This window comes from Alligator mississippiensis, chromosome 11 (genome assembly GCF_030867095.1).
Source record: "Alligator mississippiensis isolate rAllMis1 chromosome 11, rAllMis1, whole genome shotgun sequence".
NCBI classification, from domain to species: domain Eukaryota; kingdom Metazoa; phylum Chordata; order Crocodylia; family Alligatoridae; genus Alligator; species Alligator mississippiensis.
Window position 1 is genome coordinate 19,203,915 of NC_081834.1, and position 24,149 is coordinate 19,228,063.

The 24,149-nt window shown below is 41.8% G+C and overlaps 2 protein-coding genes across 2 annotated transcripts; both read right to left on the reverse strand.

Moving 5' to 3' along the window:
• Positions 1-4,511: 4,511 nt before the first annotated feature.
• On the reverse strand, positions 4,512-6,996 carry C11H15orf48 (chromosome 11 C15orf48 homolog). Its single transcript, XM_006278154.3, has 4 exons — positions 6,879-6,996; positions 6,682-6,770; positions 5,666-5,726; positions 4,512-4,966 (listed from the first exon to the last, which is right to left on the reverse strand). Exons 1-4 carry the CDS (start codon positions 6,921-6,923, stop codon positions 4,898-4,900), a joined length of 264 nt encoding a protein of 87 aa, XP_006278216.1. The 5' UTR covers positions 6,924-6,996; the 3' UTR covers positions 4,512-4,897.
• Positions 6,997-11,261: 4,265 nt separating this feature from the next.
• AFG2B (AFG2 AAA ATPase homolog B) lies at positions 11,262-24,115 on the reverse strand. Its single transcript, XM_006278167.4, has 8 exons — positions 22,930-24,115; positions 21,313-21,501; positions 19,151-19,309; positions 18,124-18,333; positions 17,483-17,710; positions 15,686-15,820; positions 13,919-14,044; positions 11,262-12,232 (listed from the first exon to the last, which is right to left on the reverse strand). The coding sequence occupies exons 1-8, from the start codon at positions 24,010-24,012 to the stop codon at positions 12,080-12,082; spliced, it is 2,283 nt and encodes a 760-aa protein (XP_006278229.1). The 5' UTR covers positions 24,013-24,115; the 3' UTR covers positions 11,262-12,079.
• Between the last annotated feature and the right edge of the window lie 34 nt (positions 24,116-24,149).

Sequence of the window (24,149 nt, forward strand, 5' to 3'; positions counted from 1 at the left end):
ACTTTGGAATATTTTGCTTATAGAATACCTTTTATAGGGGGGGGAGGGGGAAGAGACAACAATGGGGTAGTTACCTAGCGATGACTCAGTTTAGAACATCTGATAGGTCAAGAATTGTTGCTGAATAGGAGGCGCACCTGCTTTAATCAAACAGTCTGCTTACAGAGTTAAAAGTAAAAAAAAAAAAAAAAATAGAGCAAGGTTACTTCCTCATCACTACAGCACGTAGTCAAATGAAACTAAGTCATGAGGCTAATTAAGAGATGTTAATGCAACTGCTATCAAGCAGTATAGCAGGAAATGAGGTCTCCAACTTGTTTATTGCTGCCTCTTGTCTGGTTCAGAATCTTCCCTCAAAAATACATTTAAAGGACAAGAAAATAAAAAACTGTTTAAATGCCTTCTGCTTCCACTGATTTGAATGGGGTGGGATCACGCGCTATAAGAAGTTTTGAACAGAGCCCCTATCAACACTATTACTTTTAATTGTATTTATGACCAGTTAATGATCTGGTCAGTGAACACAATATTTTCACAGCAGAGATCTAGCTTGTTCAGCAGTATGGCAGAATCACATTTGTTTTAGCATGATTGACTGACTCCCAGTCCTCTAAGCAGCTGGACTCCAGAGGAGTGCAGCCGTGCAGTACGTGGCGCCGCAGACATGTCTGCGGCACCACATACTGCACGTTGAGCTGTTCTCTGCAATGGGTTTTTTTGACCTCTGGATACCCAGGGGTCAAAAAATACCTGTGCAAAAAATAAGAAGACCGGTGCATACGAGGGCAGCATACACTGTGTAAAATCAAAGCCTGGCCAGCTGAAGCCATGCTCTGGCTGCTGATCAGGTTCCAAGTGGCAGGATCACTGCTGCTGGAGCCCCAGGAGGCCCCCAGGACCTCAGGTAAGGCTGCTGGGGCCAGTCCAGTGCTGGCCCTAGCCTCCCCAACTCCACCTGGGGTAACCTGCCAAGTGCCAGAGGGTGCATGGCACAGGCATTTCCACGGGACAACTAGTGGCAGCACAAGATATCCCACTGCTAATTGTCCCCAGGGAGCTGATCATCCACGCTTGTGTGGATGTGCCCTGAAAGTGCATGCATGCCTCCTGTGGTTCATATGCTGCTTGCTGTTACTTTCCATGTTCATAAACTCTAGTAGAAAACATTTATTTTAAAGCCATACCATAATTATTACAGAGAAATCAACATATGGAGGTCTGAACAAAGCCGTTTATAATAGTTACAAATGACCCTTTAATTGTCCAGCTTTATTAAGAGTAGTGCTACATATTTATTTACCAACACTGAAATGCCCCACAGGATGGTTTTCTTTTACTAGAGAAACTATTGGATTTAGACTCTACATGCAGTAAAAGGAAGTAAAAACTTTTCACAGCTACATTGGTGAAGTGACTTTCACCAGAGGCCAATAAACCCAGATCTCTTTGCTATGCCTTCAAGCCTTATTAACAAATACAAGCCTGGTTGCATTAATATTGTATCAGTAACTTAGATTTCAAAGTTCATACCTCTACAACAGTGTCTCACTGTGACTTTTCCTTTCACAGCTCTGAAGCTGATGCTCATTTATTAAATGCCTCCAGCTCTCCAGATTTGTGAGGCACTCAGAAGTCATTAAGAAATGAAGCCCTCTTAGCCTTTTTTTGGCAAGTATGCTGACATCTTCTGTCAGGTAGCAACGTAAATAAATAGCTGTTACCACCTCAATTTAGCAGATTAATTTCTCAAGGATAGATCCTACCCTTTATTAGGTAATTAAAGTCTTACTAGTAAGTGCCACTTTGCATTTGGAACGGTTAATATTGTCTTAATCAAACAAGTGGTAGTATATCTTTCTGCTGGACCAGGTTGCTAGGATTCTGAGCTCTCACTTCTAATTTCTGGCACTATCACTGATTTCTTGTCTAAGTTCAGGTAAGTCACATCTGTACTCCTGATCCCTATAATCAAATTAGATGAATATCTTAATTAATATTTGGAAAGCATTTTTGCAACATTCTGGGAAAAAGGTGCTGCTGAAATCAAAGGAAGGTCTGTGGCACAGGGACTGCCATTTTCTCTAAATCTATAGCTTACCCAACACAAGGCAGTTCCAACCTGTTTGGATGTTTGGTGCTACTTCAAAATAAGTATTAAAAATATTATTCAGGATAAAAAGTGTATAAAGCTAGAATTGCCACTGTTGTGAATAAAATCAGAAATCTGTTTGTTTGTGTGAGGTGGCTGGATTTTGTTAAGTGTTTGGAGCACAGCATGCTTTCCTCGTCTGAACTATACAGGTTTCTTCCTTCATTTGTGTGTTATATTGTTGCTTGTCTTTGCAGGAGATAAAACATTCTTGGGAATGGGTCCAAGACTGTGGAATGAGCTCCCTCACAAACTGAGAACCATCACAAACCTCAGAAACTTCTGCACAAAGAGCAAGTCATTTCTTTGACCCTGCCTCCTTTAATATACATACATAGCAGCACATATATTAAAAACATTTACCAAAACAAAACACTTCCCTGCTTATGCTATTGCATCTGGGAACATGGTGAGACAACCAACATCATATGATAAATGTTAGTCACATTGCTTAATATATTACTGGGAAGCACTCCTATCATAGGGTGATAAACACAGTAAAAAAAAATTTTAAAAATCTATACAGAATTGCCCTAGGCTTGTTTCTTATAGCACAGGAACTTTATGTCAAGGTACAAAGTGCTGAATATATAAGCTATTCCTTGAAATTTAGCAAACAAGCGTTTATTTTAAGTATGATTGATTTCTCTTGTCCCTATACACAACATTTTCAGAACTGAAGGAAACCCAGAGTTACTTACATTGGTGCTCTTTTTGAATGCTGCTGAGTCATTCTTACTTACAAAAGAAACAAACAAAAACCAACCATTTTACTGCAACCATACAAAAATAGAGCATGTAACAATATTTTAACTCTTCTAAAAGTTAGACAAGTTTTATGAGAAAAACTGAAGCTTTTGAAACCAGATCACTTCAAAGTCTAGGCATACGTTGTCTTCTTTTACTTTCAGTTCTATTTGCACTACAGTTCAACAATTTATAGCTCTTCACCATTGCTGACAATGTGTTTTCTTTGTTTCCAAATGAAATGTTATTCTCATATATTGCAAGACATTTAGGAATGGAGATCATCTAATGGTTCCTGTTTTGCTTTCTTTAGTGCAACAAGTGTATGACTCCAGAAGTGCTATGCACTTTAGATATACAGTGTATGGCAGTGAAAAGTCATATAGTATAAAGATGCTACTGGGAGAGAAGTTATATTCAGAATAGAAAGGGGGGCAATTCCAAGGACACTGTTCCACAACTGGAGGCAGATGAACCCTGCTCATGCATTGGGAAGAGAAGATATATCCACATTAGCTCTGGGGTTTTCGTTGCATCCCTGCACTAATGTATCATTAGGAAAAATGTAAATTATTAAACAGGAAATTCCTTCTCTCTCTATTTTTCCCCCATGGTCAGCTTGGAACAGACTGGGGGGGGGGGGGGGGGGCGGGGTTTGCTTTCCTTGTGGGGTTGGGGAGAACAGTGTGCACATGCACATATGTGCATGCCTGTATGGCCATCTTCCTTGGATCTCTTAAGTGTATTGTGATAACCCTTACAGTAGCAGCACATTGGCCACTGTTGTCCCTCTACCTTACCTGTGTTAGGTTGGGGTGTTATATCTTGTGGTTGTGTCAAGGTTGATTGTGTAGTTTTATTAATAGGTTAGACAATGGATCTGTATAGGATGGCTTGGATAGGGATGTTCCTGGTTCTGGTGGGGGGTTGACTAGATGACCTCTGAAGGTGCTGTCCAGCTCTACTTTTCTACGATTCTTATAAGTAGATTTTATTTCTAATTTTAATATTTTTTCTGATTTTTCTACATGCTGTTAAGTCTGCTTACTTTTTAATCATTTAAAAATATGGGTTGGGAATTGCATTCTAAATTTAAAATGGCATGTACAATAAAAAGAATCAATTTAATATGATGTTTTGTCTAACTTCATTTTAATTTAACAACGGTCTCACAAGAATGAACAGCAAAAATTTACAAACGTAAAAGATTCTTAAAACGTTCTTATTTTAGTCATACTGAAGTCTTAGGTCCAGATCCTGCAAAGTAGTATCTTCTATAGGACTACTCCTAGCTTGCAAAATTAAGCACACAAAGCTGTAAGTCTTTACAGTATTGAGGTCTGAGCATTTATTCTACATCCAAACTGTTAACCATATCTCAGCTGGGAGCCAACTAAATTTTTTCACTATGCCTCTGTTTTTTATGACCATTTTATGTTGCCATTGCGCACACAGTCCCTAACTGCAAAGGCTTCCTGGCATTGTCTGTATCCATCACTAAAATATGACATTAAGAGAAGCAGCTGACCAGAAATCTTACTCTGGAGCTTCAGAAAAGAGTATTGAGACATTCACACTTATTATTGAAGTTACAGGAAACTCTGGGCAAAAAGTCTAAATATAAATGCTTATTTTATTAGGAAAAGAAAATGATAAAATTACAAAATTAAAATATATTTTAAAGGAACATAAAAATCAACAATCTATAAAAAACTCATGCATGAATGAAGCATGCTTCATTCTGTTAATACTTTGAATACTGAACTTGTACATCAAGTTAAATGTTGAGAATGAATATTTGAAACATCTTTATTTTTGGACTGGGTGGATATTGAAGAAAAACTTCTAAGGCAAAATGAAAATCCTCATCCAGAGTCCAAAAATGTAGGGAGACCCTAAAAATGTAGCAGAAGCATTTCCGCACACTGATTTCAATAGTCGAGTTTGTGCAGAAATGATTCCACTAGATTCATAGAGTACCTTTGAGGCAATGGCAACTCTTTACTTCATTAGCTTTTTGACCTCTTCCAGCTCTTCTATGGGTTTCCATTGCTGGTGCAACGTCAAGAGCTATAAGAAATTAAGGAAAAAAAAAAAAAAGAAAGGGTTAGAGCAAGTTACTAACCCCTCCCCCCCCAAACAATAAAGAAGCAATTATTTCCTCTACAGATGTGGTCTATTTTTATACTATGCAGCAGTGTATACAACCTCTGTGTATGAAGAAAGCCTGTTTAGTAAATAACTTTTAAAAGAAGTAAGCAGAAGTACTGTCTGACCACATAAGTTACCTTTAGTAAATTATCACAGGGAAAAAAGGAATTCTGTGGACACTAAATAGTTCTAAAACTCAATTAATTATTGTATTGATCCTGGGATCACTACAAATATTTTAAGTACTACGTTTTTCAGTAAAACAGACTTAAGAACAGTATTATTTATAAGCAGATAGGCATGGCCCAGTATTACTTGTATACCCAGAACTTCAACTGAAATCAGTGGACTGAAATATTAACAGGAGTTGCATTTGTTAAGCACACTCCAGGATTAGGTCAGGAATGTAGGATCAGACCTATAAAAGAACAGCTGGAGGTGTAACAGATAAAGACGTGGGTTAGAATATATTTCCCATGTATCTTTCATTTTTCCATTAATATTTTGCCAACTATGATATACTTATATATTTTACTCATTGATTTTTTTGTTGGCAATTCACCAATATGTATTTGATATCAATTGCTTTGTGGACAAAAAATAAGTGTATTTGATTACCTTCCTAGGCTTGGTAGGATCCACTCTTTCCCAAGGTTCTGGATTACCAGACTTGTTAATACTAAAAAATACAAAATTCATAACAGAATATTACACATTAGGATTTGATGTTGTACTCTTAGGTGAGTAGTCTTACCAGCTATTTGCGTAAATAAAAGGTTGTACATGCAAAGGGTTCTTAGATTTAAAACTTTGGGTAGGGGGCTGTGCCCTTAACGTGTAGTTTCTATACCAATGTGTTAACATTGCTTAATATTTAATCGTATTATGTTATCATAAGGGGAGTCAGACTGAAAATCAAAGCCGGGGATGGTTAATAGCTACAGGAATTGTTAGATCCAAGGCTAATGGTGCCCACATCCTTGAAATCAATTTTAAAACTCCCATGGACTTCAAGGATAAGACCCTAACCAGGTAGCTAAAGAATTTAAAAATAATGGGTACCAAATACTCCTCTTTAGATATGAGCTATGGAAACACTGCTATTTAACAACCTGGGTATCAAAAACTGCTCTCTAGATAGGAGCGAGGGAAGCACTGCTATTTAATAGCCTGATTTAATATCTACAAATAGGACTTTATTAATAAGGACCTTGAAGGAAGAGCGAGGGGGGTGAAGAAAGTAAGGGAATCCCTGAATACTGATTGATGCTTGGAAATACAGGATTGCGATTTGTGTAGCTCTGCCGCAGGAGAAGGAAATAAAGCAAAATAACAAAAACGCTGTGTTGTGAACAATTACATCCTTTAAATAAAAATCTTTCTTTGCAACCTGTGAAAATACAGTCTGACTGGGCTGGCTATCTACATTTAAACCTAAGAGCATTGAAGATCAACTACATTTCAACTGGTGACAAAAATACCCGATTTTCTGAGCAGCGCATTGGATCCAAGCGGGGGAATAAGTGAGGGGCTGCCATGTCAGCAAATCAACTTCTGAATAAAGAAATGCCACGGGCGGATTCGCATCCCAACCCCACGAGTGTCTGCAGAGAAAGGGCGGGGGGTCTCCTTACATGACGTCCGTCTTGCTGACCAGGGCATAGACACAAGCAGAGACAGCCCCAACCGCGGCGAAGGCCACAAACCCGACCAGGGGGATGAGCTGGAAGACAAGAAGCGGGTCAGGAACGAGCTGTGCCGGGAGCGGCGCGAGGGGAGGCTCCCACCTGCCCCGCGCTGCCTGGACGCGGCGGCTCGGCGCCCAACTTACTTCTTTCTTTTTCCGCAGCAGGTGGAAGAAGCCCGTGTTCCCCATCCCGCCGACCCGCAGCGCAACACAGCACTGCCCCAATCGTCCGGGAACCGCCCCGGCTGCCCTTATATCCCGCAGCGCCGCCCCAGGCTGGCCGCCGCCCCGCTCGCCGGTCCCGGGCGCGCCCGCTCCCCGCCCTGCCCGGCCCGGCCCGGCCCGGCAGCACCTCCTGGCGGCCCTGGAGCGCGCCGGCGCGGGGCAGAGCCGGGGTGGGGGGGTGCAGGGCGGCCGTGCGGCGGGCACAGGGCGAGGCACGTGGCGGGACGCGGAGGAGGGGCAGGGCCGGGCTGGTGCCCGCTCTCCCCTGCTGCCACGGGACAGGTGAACCGCGCACATGGGAGCATGGCGGGGGCAACTGGGGCAATTTGCCCCCAAGGGCCCCCTGCCTCAGCTCCCGGTGCACCGCTGGCCCCTGCCCTGCCCTGCCATGCTGCTCGCCAGGATCATCGGTGTTTTGTTTTCTTAGAAAAGAGGAGCTCGGTGCTGGCACCTGAGGTGACACCAACTGGTTCTCAACGTGGGACTGTGACATTATGGGACCGTCCCTCACCGCGAAGTACACGATACATAGTCGTGTGTGAAACAGATGCTAATTTGAGGCTTATGTGATTGCTGCGTTGCTGTCCAAGGGTGGTGGGGTGGGGTGTCCTAAAGCAGTCACAGTAAGGTCACATCTTTATCTCTGGGCAGCAAGAGAGACAAGATGGATCAGGCAGGATTATGATCAGCCTCGCCTCGGGCCTAGGCGGAGTAGCTCTGGTTACAGCCTGTTGTGGGGAGAGGAGCAGGGAAGCCCCTGGTGGCTGGGGGGCACCCTGGTAAGATGGGAGCTCCCATAGACGCGCTGTCAGCAGCAGGTGCGGGGGGCATGGCAAGCACAACCACCCGCAGATGCCGCTAGCAGTGTCAGTGGCAGCCAGCGGTGATCGCTGATGTCGGTGGTGGGGGTGGCAAGCGGTGACCGCTGGTGGTGCCTTTTCATAGGGGGCGCTGCCACGCTCAGGGGTGCACGTGCGCCCCCTACGCATCACCAGTGCAGGGAAGGTTTAAGGAGGGCTCTGGCAGAGCAGGCCTGTTGTCATAGAAAGACCCCCCCAAGGAAAGAGTTCAAGTTGTGAGTGAATGTAAGCTCTGTGAGTTCTTAAGGGCCAAAGTCAGAAATGAATTTGCAAAAATATAATAAGTAAAATGATATATATTGCTTTCTTTATATTTGCCAAGGAAAACAACATTAGACATAACACATACTGAGGTTGAAGTTGGTTGCTTATTCCCAGTTCCTTTTTCAAAGCTAATCCACATCCAATAAAAGCTTGTTATTAATGAATTACACATCCTAAAGAGAGAGAATTTCATTAGCTATGCAGATGTACAAAATTAAGCCCTGTACCATTCCAGATTCTGCCACGGAGGTGTGAACGATAACTGGAGAAAAATGTACACTGAATTTTCATGCAGAAGCTGTATGCTATTTTCATGCAGTCCTGCAAGATGGACAATTCTTCAGGAAACTGCAAGACTCCTCTCTTCACTCTGATGGAACTCAAGAATCGATGCTGTTCGCCCCCTTGTGAAAAATGCTAAAAGGATGCTGGATTCTTTCTTCAAAATTGAGGAAGAATTAGACTTGGCAGCAGAAACCCAGGCTGATGTCTCATTGAGTGGATGCAATCCTTTGAGTTCATCCTTCTGATTACAGTGGGGTACAAGATATTGCAGTCCATCAGTATCCGAAGCAAGCTTATCCAAGGATCCAAACTCACCATGGAAGAAGCGGTGCAACATGTCAGAAACCTCCTGGAAGAAATTTAATGGACAATTCCTGGCCAAGTCTTCTCATGGAAGCTACGGTCATTGCTAAGGGTCTATCACCATCGAATTCAAGAGAACACACAGAAGAATCCGAAGGATGAAGCATTTCTACGATGAGCCAGCCAATACAGAACACACAATCTCTTCCCCTAAAAATAAATTCAAAGTTGAAGTGTTCATCACAAGCCATGGATATGCTCCTCTCAGATCTCTGAAGCTTAGCTGAGACCATGGGGAAACTCTTAAGCTTGTTCTCACCCATACTTGACCCACCAGCTGTTGCAGAGGATGAAATTGCAAAATTCGTGGAGTCCCTGTCCATCACATACCCATGAGATGTGAACAAGGATAAGTTGCAAGAAGAATGTTGCCCGTTTTACAAAATCAGGAAAGACTTAAATTTGTGCACTAGGGCTATGCGAAGCTTCGGTCCCTGATTCGATTCAGCAGAAATTCAGTCCAATTTGGTGGCTGAATCTCTGAATCCAAATAGAATCAGAGGACCTTTTAATCTCTCCGAATCAAATCAGAACCCTCCAAATCGATTTGGAGAGATTTGGACATAGACACAGCTTTAAATATTTTTTCTACATACCTCTAGGTAGCAGGTGGCTCATGAGTGCTGTGATGCTGGGGCACATGGAGTGTCCCACAGGAGCATGAGGGGCTCCCCAGTGTGCTTGGCAGCAGACCCGGAAGTGGACCAGAAGCACTTCTGGGTCTGCCGGGGAGCATGCTGGGGGGCCCCCCGTGCCCACTTGGCTCGGTAACTGGTGCCTCCTGGGTCTGGGGGGGTACCCAGAATCCCCCTGTGGCTGATTGCCATGTAGGCCCCCTCACACTCCTATGGGACGCTTCATGCTCCCCAGCATTGCAGCGTTCACAAGTCGCACTGGTACCTGGAGGTACGTAGAAAACACTTTTAAAGCTGTGTCTATGTCTGAATTGCTGATTCTCCAAATTGACATTGAATCTTTATATTTGGATTCAGCCGAATCAAATCAGGGACAGTGATCTGAATCAATTAATTGAATTACTGTCCCCGATTCAGGCTAAATCTGAATCAAATAAGGCCTGCTTTGGACACCCCTATTGTGCACTTCTGGAGGAGCCATGGGCATTGCACTTGAGCTTCTCAACTGGTTTATGGCACAGGTGTAAAATCTGTGTTCTCTCAGATATGCATTTGCTTGAGAATGCTCATTGCCTTGCCAGTCTGTTGCATCCAGGATGACTTGGCATCCATGAAGGCAAGAAAGAAATACTTTACTTAAATTTTCCTCTTTTCATTTTGTTCTTAAGTTCCTAACTTTGTAGCATAAGTTTAATAAGTGTTTCACTTGCAAACTGTTAATGTCATTTTGCTTTAGTAATCTGTCTCCAAGGTAAATTCTCTCTGCCTAGCCCTTCTTGCCACAGGAACAAGTGGGGAAAGCCCGCTTGTTGCTGCTTCCCAGGGCAAGGGAAGGAGCAGCCGCACATGAGACTTCTCACATAATGTGTGCACGCAAAAATTCTTGCACCCCAGCTTTGTACACACACACACGGGGCCTTGTAGGGGGCAGTGGTGGTGCCCCCAACATCACACCTGCCCCAGGGCCCATAAACCCTTTGGGCGGCCCTGCTCAGCTCAGGTGCCCCCTCCCTGTTACCCTTCAGGGACTCTTCTCGCTGGCTGTAGGTAGAGGCAAAGGCTGAGTGTTTCTCAGCTGGGCCTGGTGCTGTGGGGAAGTAGCAAGAGGGAAGAAGGGGGGGCAGTCTTACTTGGCTGCTGGTTTTCCCTAGTCACCCCCTGCAGCCAGGAGGGACTACATGGCCAATCTGAGCACCCTCCCCGCTGGTCCTGGTAGGGCAACTCAGTGCAGAGTGCTACCTGGGCACAGGGGTACGTGCATCTCCACTCCAAAGCAGCAATGCTTGACAAGGTCAGGTGTATGGATCAATCCTTGCTCTACTTCCTCAGAGGACAACAAGTAGCACACCAGGGGCCAGAACAGGACAGGGAGTGGGGCACAGGCCACCTGAAGACCAGATTTTTTGCATAGTAACCTTTGCAGATGATATGGGTGAATTGCTCAAGGGCTGAAAGTAAATTAGTTCAGATATCAAACACCCATGGTTTCTCTTTATTGAGCCGCCTATTTAACCTCTGCAGGTATTGATCAATACACCTATTAATTTCACCTCGTTTTGATGAACGGTTTGAATTTAGAAGCTGTCAACAAGAAAGCAGTCTTCGTAGGAAAGGAAGATGTAATGCACCAAGCAAAAGTGAGGTTGTGGCAGCCTACTCTCACTCCATTTGGAAAATTTACTAAGTTCTAGAGAATTACTCTAAGAGGTACTTCTATATGTTTTCAAGACAAGCCATAGCCTAAGAAAGAGCCTGTCATAAAGGACAGTCCTTTAGTACTAGAAAAAGACTACTTTGTTTATGAAATGCTTACACATTTCAGACTAGATTATGGATCAAAGGGACCTGGGACAGTGAAGAGTTTGTGGTAGCTATTGTATAAAGGTATCCAAATATTAAGCAAGTATTCCACTTAAGTTTATTTCCTATCAATAAAAGATGTCAAGAAGGAAACTAGAAACAAACTGTTTGGTAATAAGACATGAGTTAACTTAAGATGTAATATAAGAAAAATATGTTAAAATATAAAGCAAGTCTTTCAAAAATAAAAGTGGTATTATATATAAACAATATAAGAATACAATATAAAAAGCAAGGAATACAAAGGACAGGTTTAATGTGAGCATCAGTCCACTGGGAAAAATTCAGATTTTAAGTGATGAATTACACATACCTTTGTGGAAAAGGTAAACAGCAAAAGAAAATGAAGTTTGTGTCTATGTTCACTTCCTTAATGCAGGGTAAGTATGGCCTGAAAGGTTAATTTTTCCCCTACACAATCTATGGACCACTGGGGAGGGGGTAAAATTGTGACGGAATCACGGTACAAGTAGTTGTTATCTGGATTTGAGATAAGACAGTCTGAATAAAAATTGCTTCTCAAATAAGTTTGCTGATTCCAAGTAAAACAAATCTTTGCTAATGTTCCTATTCCTTCATTTAAACAGTTTTTCACATATACTATATGTGAAGACCTCAACAATTCCTTAAAGTCAGGAAAACAACTTAAATTTGTAAAGTAAAAAGTAAGCAGAACAGACATTTAAAACCCTTTCTGCAGGGATCACAATGCTGAACCTAAGAAAACTGAACCTAAGAAAGTTTTCTTCCTTTGAATTTCATTAAAAAAAAAAAAATTCATACAAAATCATTCATTTATAAAACATGCATTTCACATTCCAGAAATTCTTTTGTTATATCCAGTGTTTTTGATTTAAGCTGGTAACTCCTGTTTATAAAATTTTCCATAAAAATCTAAATCTTTGAGGGTTAATGATGGTTTTACAATCTTCAGTGATTTTATGAAGTGCTCGTGTTTCACTTCGGTTGCTTCAAGTCCATTCTCTTGTAATGCCAACAAGCCAGCCTTGGAGAGAAAAACAACGTGATTTAGATAATATAGAATGTTTTCACCTGGCGGGTGCTCCAAAGTTTAAAAGTAAAAATGGGAACTAAGCTAAGCATTTTACCATAATTTAGGGTCATAAGTCAAAAGACAGTCATTTAACAAAATGCATCAGAACATACTACTGCTAGTTAGTCTTTTCTTTTGTAAGCTCAGTAAATGCTTTTTACTTTAATACATCTAACAGCTTAGACCAGAAAAGATACCTTTGACCACTTATCTCTCTCTGTATTCTACCTGGTATCCCACTACTGTTTATAAGTACCTTAGTCTCTTCTCTTGCCCCAATTTATAAATATTAATTATAGTAGGAAATGTAGTACACCAAACCCTATTTATCATGATTTCTTTGAAAAGGAAGTGTGGAATTAAGGACAGGTTCTATAACATCTGTGAGACCAGTTTCTTAAAATGTGTGTGTTAGCTGGAGTTATAAAAAACCGTCAATGTGAAAGTTCAGCTTTAGGTTTGTCTGGCATGATTTCACTTTGTTATTAGAACATATGGCTTGCATTCCTCTTTTTAGTGCTACTTCAGGGGTGGCCAACCCATAGCATGGGCAGCCTTCATGTGATCTGTGGCAGATGAAGTGGGGGGACAGGCAAGCACAGTAGCAGATAAGGTAGGAAGCAGAAGGCAAGACAGAGTACAGGGCAGGAAACAGAAAGCAGAGCAGGAGATTGGGCAGAGAGCACAGTGTAGGGGACAGAAAGGAAAGCAGCAAATCTGGCAGAAGAAAGGATTAGAACGTGGGGAAGGTGTAGGGCTCATTTGTGGCTTGCCTGCCAGAAAGGTTGCCCCAACATCTGCTTCAACAAAACGGAAAGAGCAGACCCCAGCAGAACCTGGGAAATGGAATACAGAGAGGAAATGCCACTTTTTGGCAGCATGCAATCTTCAACAGGCAGTCCCTGCTTCTGTGTGGGGTAGCTGTAGCAAAGGACAACAAGCTGCCCTTTACTTCCTTTGGCCAGTGGATCTATGCCTGGGTTGTTGATAATAAAGCAGCAGTCATTTGCGCTCTGTGCTGGCACTTTCAGGAAGTGTCTTCATGCCCCAATTGTCTAATTGTAACACAACTCCTGTAGGAGCCGTTTGGTCCAATCCTTCCATGGGATTGAGCATTTCCCTCCTCTACCAGTAATTTAGTGGTGTGAAGTTGCATCTCCCTTTCTCCTACCAACTTTATATAATCATCTCCCACTGCAGGGAGTTTATGAGCTCCACAGACTCCCTCATCAGGGTACTACCACAAAAGCTTCAGTTTGGTCCACAACGATTATAATTTTTCATTTACTTAATTTCTGAAGTTGAACCAACCATCTATTTTAAAGAGTGGTCAATTCCTCAGAGTTGACATAAAATTATTCTCAAAGAGCTTGTAAAAATAACTGCTTTAGCTTCACCACTTCCACACAGTGAATGGCAGGAATATAGTGTCATTTCCCCCCTGCTTGCCAAGATCAGTTCTAATTCACATAAATAATTCATTTGCAGGTCCCCCAATTTTTATCATTTGGCTTGTCTTTGTCACTAAAAATTGCCAAAAAGACTGTGCGACAGCTCAGCATTTTCTATGATTAGACACTCTCTTTACTTAAGTGTTCACTTAATATTTATTTCACTGATCAATTCCAAACACCTTACCTCCTTGCAGAGATTTCCAATATCAGCTCCAGAGAAAAGTTTAGTTTGGCCTGCCAAGTCTTCTAATGACACATCTGAAGCCAGTGGAGTTTTTTCAGTGCAGATTTTGAAAACAGAAAGCCTTCCCTATGAGACAATGTATGTTACACAAGGAGAAAAACAAACAAACAGTTATTTGGGCACCTATTTGTTTCATTAATAGCACTTGTTATGGGCTATTTTCTGCCGCCTAACTCATGCCAGTTAGTATTATTCTGCAAGTTGTCTTGTTCATTTCAATCAGACTATTCAGGGAATATTGAGTGAACCTGACAGAATTTGACTATTGATCTTCTGAGCTCAAGTACACCAAAATACAGTAAGAGGAAATAAAGTACACATCTTGTTTCTGAAAAACCATGTTAAGAAACATCCTTGTGGTAAATTCCCATTACTCCTCCGGAGCTTGGTTATGTGGCCAAATGGCTGAGGACAAGCAAAACTCAGGGGCATCCAAACCCCAAGCCTCTGGGCTTGGGCCTGCAAGTAGGATGCCCACCAAAGGATTTGGAAACATCTGAAATAACATATAGAAATAAGCCCCAGATGGGGGTGGAAGATGTTTGCCACACTAGGGCCACTTATGGTTCTGGACTGACTCACAGATTTGGAATTTGATTTGGCAAATTTGGCTTGGAATATGGAAAATTTAACATAAAAAAAAAAGAAGTTCCCATTAGCATGGCTGCTCAATGTGGGCCATGTGTTTTAGTCATGCTCAATATTGGCTGCATTTAATCAATTTCATAGTTGGTTTCCATGGCTGAACACATGCTGCTTTTATCAGTAATTTAATGACAGGCAATGTATTTAGTGAGATTTTGTTGTATGCGATTATCAGAGGGGGCTCTCCCCCCCCACGCCAACTGGGGGGGGAAAGCACCTCATCTTGTTTTCAAGTAAATAAAAATATATTTTGCATTTGGGCTGCCGTGATCCTATTGATCTGGAGGACAGGAGGTGTTACAGTTTTCAACAAGGGACTCTCTCTCCACTAACTTTTACAATTCACACAGCCCTTCTTAATAATAATAATAAAAATCACTAGGCTGCCATTTGTTCTTTTCCTTTGTACCTTGAATTCTCAACCTCAAATAGGTACAATAATTTCAACAGGATAGAAAAACAAAAGAAAACCTAAACATTATACTATACATGCTATTGAGGAGCAGGAAAGAATGGCTGATAGAATGGGCTGTGATGCTTATTATGGTAAAGGTTCCATCATGTTAAATCCCTTTTGTAGTTTTTTGTCATTTATTAAACCAAAAGCCTTTTTGGCTGAAATTTTCCATGTTTGTTTTCTGTCATAGATGGGTTATTTTTAGAGTATTCAGTAGAGATAACTCAACCATTCCTGAGAAAAGGGATAATGAAAAATTTGACCTGGGCACAGGCAACCTTAATTCTGGCACTTCCTATCTTGCACATTTGATTGTACAGGAATATTATATGTAACATATATAATGAAGTATTGCCTACAAAAGCTTGTTAAAATATGTTACACACAATCAGACGTGCTTTTATGTGCATTTATAATTCCTATGTTATAGTCAAATATACATTATTTAACTTCTAGCACATCAAATATTAACATCTAGTTAAAAAAATCTTGCAGTTGTTAAGACATATTATAGTACTAGGAGTTTTTCTTGTTTGGATGCAGCATGCTGACAACTCTGCACCTCTATATTTATTTTTTTGCGGAGGTTTATAAACACATATTACCTTCTGATCTGGTGGTGGAATATAGATCATTTTGTCTAACCTTCCAGGGCGCAACAAGGCATCATCCAACATGTCTGGTCTATTCGTTGCAGCAACTATCATAACATCTTTGTTCAAAACTTCTTGAAACTCTAGCTGAATAAGATCAAGAGTGCAAATGTGTTGAATGTGTATTGGGAGGCTCCTGCTTTGTTAGGAGGACAAACATAATTTACAAGGGAATAAAAAGCAATAAGGAATAAATCATAGGCTGCGGAACGGGGTGGGCCACCTGGGCCATGGCCCGACCAACTTATAGCATGCTAATTTATAAAACCCACAAATGCGCAATTGTCATTCTAGTTAAAACTGTATAGCTATTTTTTTTAACTGCATAGCTAGCTAAATTAATGTACTAAAAGTTGGTTGAGCCATGGCCTCGGTGGCTCACCTCGTTCTGTGGTTTATGGAATAAATACATATACCTATATCCGTGTTCACTGTAACCACTTAACTTTTCTTTACTTGTGCAGACTAACAAGGAAATAAATACAAGGAAGAAAAATAATATCTGTTCTGCTAACAGATGAAACTTTGGATAGAGCTAACAAGAGCATGCATCAGTCAGTGTGTGAAGATAAGACTCCTGTTTCATATGTTTTTAAGGGTTTATATAACCTTGGAATTTTCAAAATGGCAACAAGGTTGAAAAAGAAAGCATAATATGATTACTCTACAGTGACATAAATCTGACACCATATAATGAGAAATAGATGGTTACTAGTCATTTACAGAATTCCTTAAATGTAACCAGGAATTTAGTTTTAAATAGAATCAAGATCAAATGCAGTGTATAGAAATCATTTGGGTTAGAGGGCTTCAGGATAAAACAACTGTAAAGTAAGTAACAAAAGCCAAAATGCTCAAACTGCATATTTTAAACAGGATTCACACTGAACAAAAGTAGCAAACATGAGATCAGCAAATGAAACAGAAGAAAGCTAAACAGGTAACAAGGTTATTAAATATTAACTTGCTAATAAAAGAACTGAATGTCACAGTATTTGAACATATGAAGGGTCAAAGGAATTAAAAACAAGTCAGTCAGACAGAAATAAAGGAATCAAGGATGATGAAGTAAGAGCAAGGGTAAAATAACAGTGGTGACAGACCTGAACTCTTCACTATGCCGGGAATAGGACTGAGTGCGTTACTCCACCTTATTGAAACCCATTTTAACAGCATAGCGCAAGTATGTACCATACAGAAATAGCACCCTCTCTCTCCTTTAAAGTGGCTTTATGTCCGTCTGAAATTTAAGTGGCACATCACCACGTGATTACAGAAAAAGTAACTGTAATAAGGAAGATGACAAGGCATCTTATCAACAGCTCTCTCAAAAATGCACTTGCAGCTTTCTAAAGAAATGAATACTGCTCATAACTATTGATTGTGATTTTAAGACTGCATTGGATAACTGTGATAGAGTAGTATAAACATGGGAAATAAACTAGAGAAGGGAAAACACTAAGCAGTGTAAAAGGCATGTTTAACTTAAAAAAAAAAAAAAAAAATCAGTAGCCTGAGGAAGAAATAGCCCTTATGACAGCTAATAAATATTTATAATTAGCAATAGTAAGAGGTTATAATTTTGTCTTTAATATTTTGTTCAATCAAAATGAATTTACATGAAAAAAAGTCACTTAATTAGTATTGGATTAGTGTTTTAGCAAAGGTAGACCATAAATAAGGCTGAAGATAACTACAACATTAAAAACCACTAAGTATCCTTCCTTGTATTACAGAGAATGTACATACCTCTTGCTCTTTTTCATTTTGCTCTTGACATTCACCCTCGAGCTGTTTACAACCTCCTCTTCTCTCTGTGACTTTCAGGCCAACACCATCCAGTTCATTGAGAAGGACAGAAAGAACCCTCTCTGGGACACCATGTCCAGATTTGCAGAGTGACCGAGATCCTAAGATAGAATCAATCTCATCCAGGAATACTACTGCTGGAGCATTTGCTCTTGCTTGGCGAAAAACCTTTTATTGGGTTCATAAAATAAAATAAATGTATGTACTATATACAGTTCTATCATGTCAACCGAAAATTCTTTTGACATCTTTTCTATACTTTTACATAACCAATTCACTTTACTGAGTACTCAAGGTATTGTAAAGGTCTCTCTGGAGACCACTCTTGTTTACAATTACTAAAGACAAAATCTCATTCCTTACTGAATTCTAACCTTAACTAGAGTTAGGAGAATGAGTATGTTAATTGTTAATTTGGGGCCAGATCCTCAGCTAGTGTAAACAGAAGCAGCTTCCTCAAAATCAAGGGAGCTATGTCAATCCAGCCCTTAATGTCTTTAAAAAGAAAAGTTAGGCATAATTAATGCTTTATAAAACATTGTAGCTAAGCAACTATGTATCATATGCAAGTCAGAACCTACCTGGGCCAAAATCTTCTCTGAGTCTCCAACATAAGGTGAAAAAAGGTCAGCGCCACTCACAGAAAGAAAGGAACAATGGCAGCTTGTGGCCACAGCCTTTACCAGTGTGGTTTTGCCACATCCTGATGGCCCATAAAGGAGGATACCCTTTGGATGAGACAGTCCCATCCTAACAAAAGCCTGAGGGAACTTCATAGGCCACTCTATGCTCTGCAAATACATAAAAAAGATGAAACATTCTAAGTTGTATATGTAGTGATGCAACACAAACAACATTTTGCCCATAGCATTATTTTCTCACTTTGCATCACTGCTGCCGCAAAAGGCTCCAGTCAAATTCAAAGGCCCACTTGAGCACAACAGTCCACCAGGTAAGTGCAGTTGTAAAATATTGGTTGCTACAGACAATATGAGGGAGTAAGTGGCTAGCATCACACCTGGCCACTTTGAGTCTCCAGATGAATGACTAGAAACATATTAATTTACAAATGGGTCTGAACAAGTCCAGAGCACCTCAACCCCACAACTCTGGAGCCATAGCAAGACACTGACAAATTTGACGTTTTTGTTACAAAAGAGATGGCGTAACAGGCAGTATGTTCTGAGGACATGTTGGCTCTGGAACTGTCTCTGTCTCTTCCCCTCTCAAATGGCTCAGACTTACAGATGTTGTAAAAGGAATTTTTAGCAGAAGGCTGAAGATTTTTCACTAGAATGGAAGAATGTATGCTGCAGCAGAATTTGATATTTACTAGCTAAAACACTAATTCTAGATTATACTTTTGGGTGATGTTCTGAAATTACAAATTTAATTGGGGGGAGTCTAGAGCTTGTGCATAGGCATTTTTTGTTTTATTTTAAGAAAAGTGTAGCACTAATTAGCAATCAATGCCATTTAAAATAAAAATTGTTTTTTATGGAAATGGTATTAGTTTATCTTTCAATACCTCTATTTATACAACAGGTTGGAAGACACAGATGCATAAAATGATCTTTTTTTCCTGTTTAAATGTGCTCTACCTTTTACCTGTTTTAACTTCAATTTCACATCCTCAAGACCGCCAATTTGTTCCCAGGTAACAGGTCTGAAGTCTGTTAGTCCAATACCACTTCGAAAGGAGGATGGCTGAATCTTTCGGAAAGCTTCACAGAAATCTGCTGTATTAATCCAAATCTGATCCAAATCCTGAAGACATGCTCACAGAAGAAATAAAAAAAAAAAAGTGATGCACTATTTGTGCCTTTATATCACTAATAACTTAAAGCTCAAAACATGTAATAGGTGAAACAAAATTCTTGCCTTAAGAGTGTACATATACCATACATACATACAAATGTGCACCACACGTAGCTCACATTTGCTGCGATGGGATAGGCTTTTTTATGGCACAGGGCTGGACAGTTTTAAAGAAATTAATATTTGAGAGGGAAGTGCTTTGATTTTCTCAATATAGTTCTGCTATGTAGTATCCAAGTAAGGCAAAACTACTGATAGTTTTAGTCTACAAAAATACCTAGATTCTCTGGGATACAAGTAAAATCTCTCTACTTACTTATGTATTTACTGTATTTACTTTAGCTATGTACCAAACATAGCCGACTGCAAGGCTCACCTCAAACATCCTATAATTTAGCCACAATCCAAAAAACTGAAAACAGACACACACCTATTTAGTTCTCATCTGCAAGTTACGTAACATTTCATCACAGCCCAGGTACCGTTCAAAGCTCTGCTTAGCCTTGTCCAAAATAAGTGAACTTCATCATCATGATTCATCAGCAGTAGTTCCCCAGACAACACAGGAAGCTTCGGGGAGACCAGTCTCAGGCAGTTTATAGTGATATAATCTAAAAACACCTGAGTTCTAGCTATACTACTAACAGCTTCCACCAGTGATGACTTAAATTTATGAAGGTAGTTAGCAGAAATGCATCACAAAGAAAAGCAATGCTGTATATGTCAGTTATAAATGCTAAAAAAACCCTGAAGTCTAGGAGCTGTTGGATCCTTTCTTTATCTGGGCATGCTATTCACTTCCCTGGTTGCTGAACACTGCAGAAACTACTAACGAGTTGCACTTTGCAGAGGCAGCTCTGGTTTATTTTTTGTCCATCTTTTAGCAGAATGATTGGTGCTTGTGTGGCTCCTGGGCCACATTTATTTTAACTGTTTCATTTTGTACAACATTCCTGCTTCTCGCAGGGAAAGCAGCACTTCCCATTGTTGTTACAGTGTTCTGGATGCAAGTCTCAGGGAAGCATATCTTGACTTCTCTTCTGTCACTACGTTCCAACTTCATGGACAAGGAGGCAATGCAAACCTGCCTTCTCCTAGCAGACAGGACAGATAAGAAAGTTTATGCTTCCCTGAGATCCAACTCTAAAACATCCCAGAAATCATATTACTGGACCATGGGCAATTGTAGCTGCATGGTTCTGGCCTGTACATGCATATTACATCCACCCACACAATATAAACCATGGCACACAGCTACACAGTCTTATTAAAAGCAAAATATTATGTCACTTGTTTGTTATAAAGAGATTTTTGCTGGAAAAGATTACTAGCATTTATTTTTTGTCGACCAAAAACTTAATCTCTGCTTTGCACAGTGTTAATTAAATTATGGAGAGAATAAAGACATTTCACAACACTTTTTCACTCAAGAAGGACATACCAGTCTCTTACTGACCGTCTTACTGAAAGACTGTGGCAAAGCTGTATATTCACATCTGTAAGAAATTTTCCAGTTTATTTTGAAGAGAGATGCACCAATACATTGGTCTGATATCGGATGGTCTGGGAGTATGGCTCCCACAGTGGCTCCTGCCACTGCTCCCACCACTCGTCTGGGAGGACGATGGGTGGGGGGAGAGGGGATGGGACACACATGGACAGACATGTGCCTACCCCAGCCCCACTCCTCCCTCACCGTGGGGGGCATTTATCTGCCCCCCCTGACTTACCAGTTGCATGCAGGTGTATTGGAAATCGTATCGTATCAGCTGATATGCCTCCTTAAAAATCAGCCATCGGCATTGCCCCAAAATCTATCAGTGCACCCCTAATTTTGAATATTCTCACCCCTGAGATATTAGTTTTCCTGAGCATTTAGACTAGAGGGCATTAGTGGGGGTAAGTCCCAAATGTGAGTTTTTTCTGATTCAGAAAGTATCTTGAGTCCATACCATCTGAGAGCAGCGGAAGACAGCCTGCATGGCAGCCTCTCTGCAGAGTGCTGTAAGGTCAGCTCCAACATATCCAGTCGTTATTTCTGCCAGGTTAAGCAAATCAACATCAGTAGAGACAGGCATGTTAGAAGAAATCAACTGTAGGATAGACCTTCTCTGCTTAAGTGTTGGCGTCCCAATGATAACCTAAAACAAATACAGTAAACAAATATTCCCAGGAGTTCCTATATTTTTCTTTCTCTATCTTTAGACAAGTCACTACCCTGTGTCTCTCACACTCTGGCAGTATAAATTGAGGGGAATGTTTACCGTTTCACATGGACTAATTAATAGCTTATCCAGTACTTTGAATATCAAAAGCATTATACAAGTGATAAACTTAAATACAGGCAATTTATAATTATTTTCCAGGTGAGTACTATTTCAGTTAATAGCTCATTTATAAAACAAAGCCATCCACCATCTAAAAAGCCACACTTTGAAGATCATCTAAAAATTAAAATAAGTAGCAAAATAATAATTTCTACACAACTTAAAAACGCAAGCTGGTGATTATACTGTAAAAAACAACAACACACAATGCAGGATTCAAGTCAGAGAAAAGAAAAAAAAGGTAATCAAGAAAAAATGAATACTTCACCTCCTATGAAACTGGGCTAACTACATTTTTAATAAGTAGAATAAACTAAAGTTGTAGTACTCAGCCTCTGGCCCGTGAGGCCATGTCATCCAGCTCACAGGGCTCCCCATGGGTCCAGGAATTTGGTGGCATGAGAGCGGTGGCAGCATTAGTCGCCATAGTTTCCAGAGCTGAATGACAGACCTGTGTGATGGATCATGAGGGCGTGCAGGGTTGCACTGCCTGCAGGATTTAGTCTACAGACTGGGACTGTACCATTCACTGAAGGTTGCGTGTCACCGAACTAAAAGTAGATGCTCCCCAGAAATAATCCATAGCATTAACAGCTTTGTAGGTACAGAAGACAGAGACAGGTACATAAATTATAGGAAACTTGTTAAAATAAGACCAATCAAAATCTGTTTAAGTTTTAGGGTCCACCATCTTGCAATACACCTATGTACTAAGTACTTCACAGGATTAAAGAGCTATTGAGTTCATGGAGAGACAATAAAGCCAACAAAACTGCATCACTACATGCAATTAGGTAGTTGAAGGATATGCCCTTATTTTCAGTCACAGATTGGTAACGGTGAGAGTTCCTAAATTCCTAGTAAAGACAACATGCCATATTTTATAAAAATAATAAGGCTGTAATATAAGTTTGTATTGCAGCCCTCTGCTGTAACCCCTCTCCCCCCACAAAATTCTTAAAACTAAGTATAGGAAAGGAAACTGGTCCAAATCTTTATCAAAAGCAGAAAAAGGCCTCTTCTCCTCCTATCTTTGGCAGGATACCTTTCAATGGGTCAGGACTTTCCCTTTCCCAAGGAGTAGCTGTTGTCTACCATACCCTAATCACAATCCTCTGTGGGGAGAACGGGTCACCAAGTCCAGTCTCCCAATGGAGCTCTACAGAACACTATGACTAGAGACAGAGATAACATGGCACATCATGCAAGTGCCCAGAAGTGAAGAAAATGTGTTTTACTTGCCTCTCGGTCAAATCTGCCAGGTCTCCTCAGTGCTGGATCTACAGCATCAGGCCTATTTGTTGCTGCCATAATGACCATCTTATTTTCCCCACCTATGCCATCCATAAGCGTTAGCAACTGAGCGACAACACGATTTTCAGGAGCACTGTTTGCACTTCCTCGTCTTGGGCACAAAGAGTCAATCTCGTCGATGAAGAGAAGGGTCGGCCCTTCACGTGACATCTGTCTGCCTTGTTCAAAAACCGCTCGCAAATTCTCTTCACTTTCTCCGGGCCTGGAGCCACAAACAGCCGGGCCACTGATGCAGAGCAGACAGGCGCCGACTTCCCTGGCAAGGGCCTTCACCAGAAGAGTCTTGCCCACCCCAGGCGGGCCCACCAGCAGCACGCCGGGGGGGGCCGAAAAGCCCAGCTTCTGGAAGGTCTGGGGGAAACGCAAAGGCCAATCCACAATTTCTTTCAGTGACCTGCTCACATCGTCCAGCCCTGCCACGCAAACCTTTTGGGCGGCCTGAGAGGAAAGCCGATGCCGCTCTAGGGTGACTACTTCTTTCACGTGGATGCTCGTCTTGGCGGTGACGAGGCCGGCTTCCTCTGAGGGGGGATCTAGAGCGAGGACCTCCACGCAAACCACCGGGCAGACGGGGCTCGGGGCAGCGTCCACCACGTACCCCGCAGCCACATACACATTCCTCAGCAGCTCCCGGGCCACCTCCTGCAGCACCGCGGCCGGCGCGGCTCTTTTCAGCGCCAGGCTCTTCAGCACCACTTTCACCGAGGCTCTTCGCAGGCGCTGCCCCGCCAGGAGCCGCAGGCAGCTGAGCTGCAGCGCCGCGGGCCCACCCCGCGACCAGCCGGCTGCGAAGCCCGGGGTGGCGCACTTGGGATCCAGCTGCAGGAAGCCGTCGGCCAGGTCGGCGCGGGGCCAGGCCGTGCACAGGCAGCAGCCGCCGGGGGCAGCGACGCTCAGCGGGGAGCCGATCCTGGCGCCCAGAGCGGACAGCGCGGCCGGGCCCAGTCTGCATCTCTGCGTCCCCTGGTCCCCGGGGTCTGGCGGGAGCACTTTCAACACAACCGGCTCCATAGGGCCGCAGGCTCTCCCTGCTGAAGGCCTGCGGGGAAGGGAGGGAGGGGTCCGCTCCACGGGCAGAGAAACCGGCTGCTCGCCACGTGCAGACCACGCCGGAAGTCGCAGCCAGCGCGTCAGAAAGGGTCCCCCTC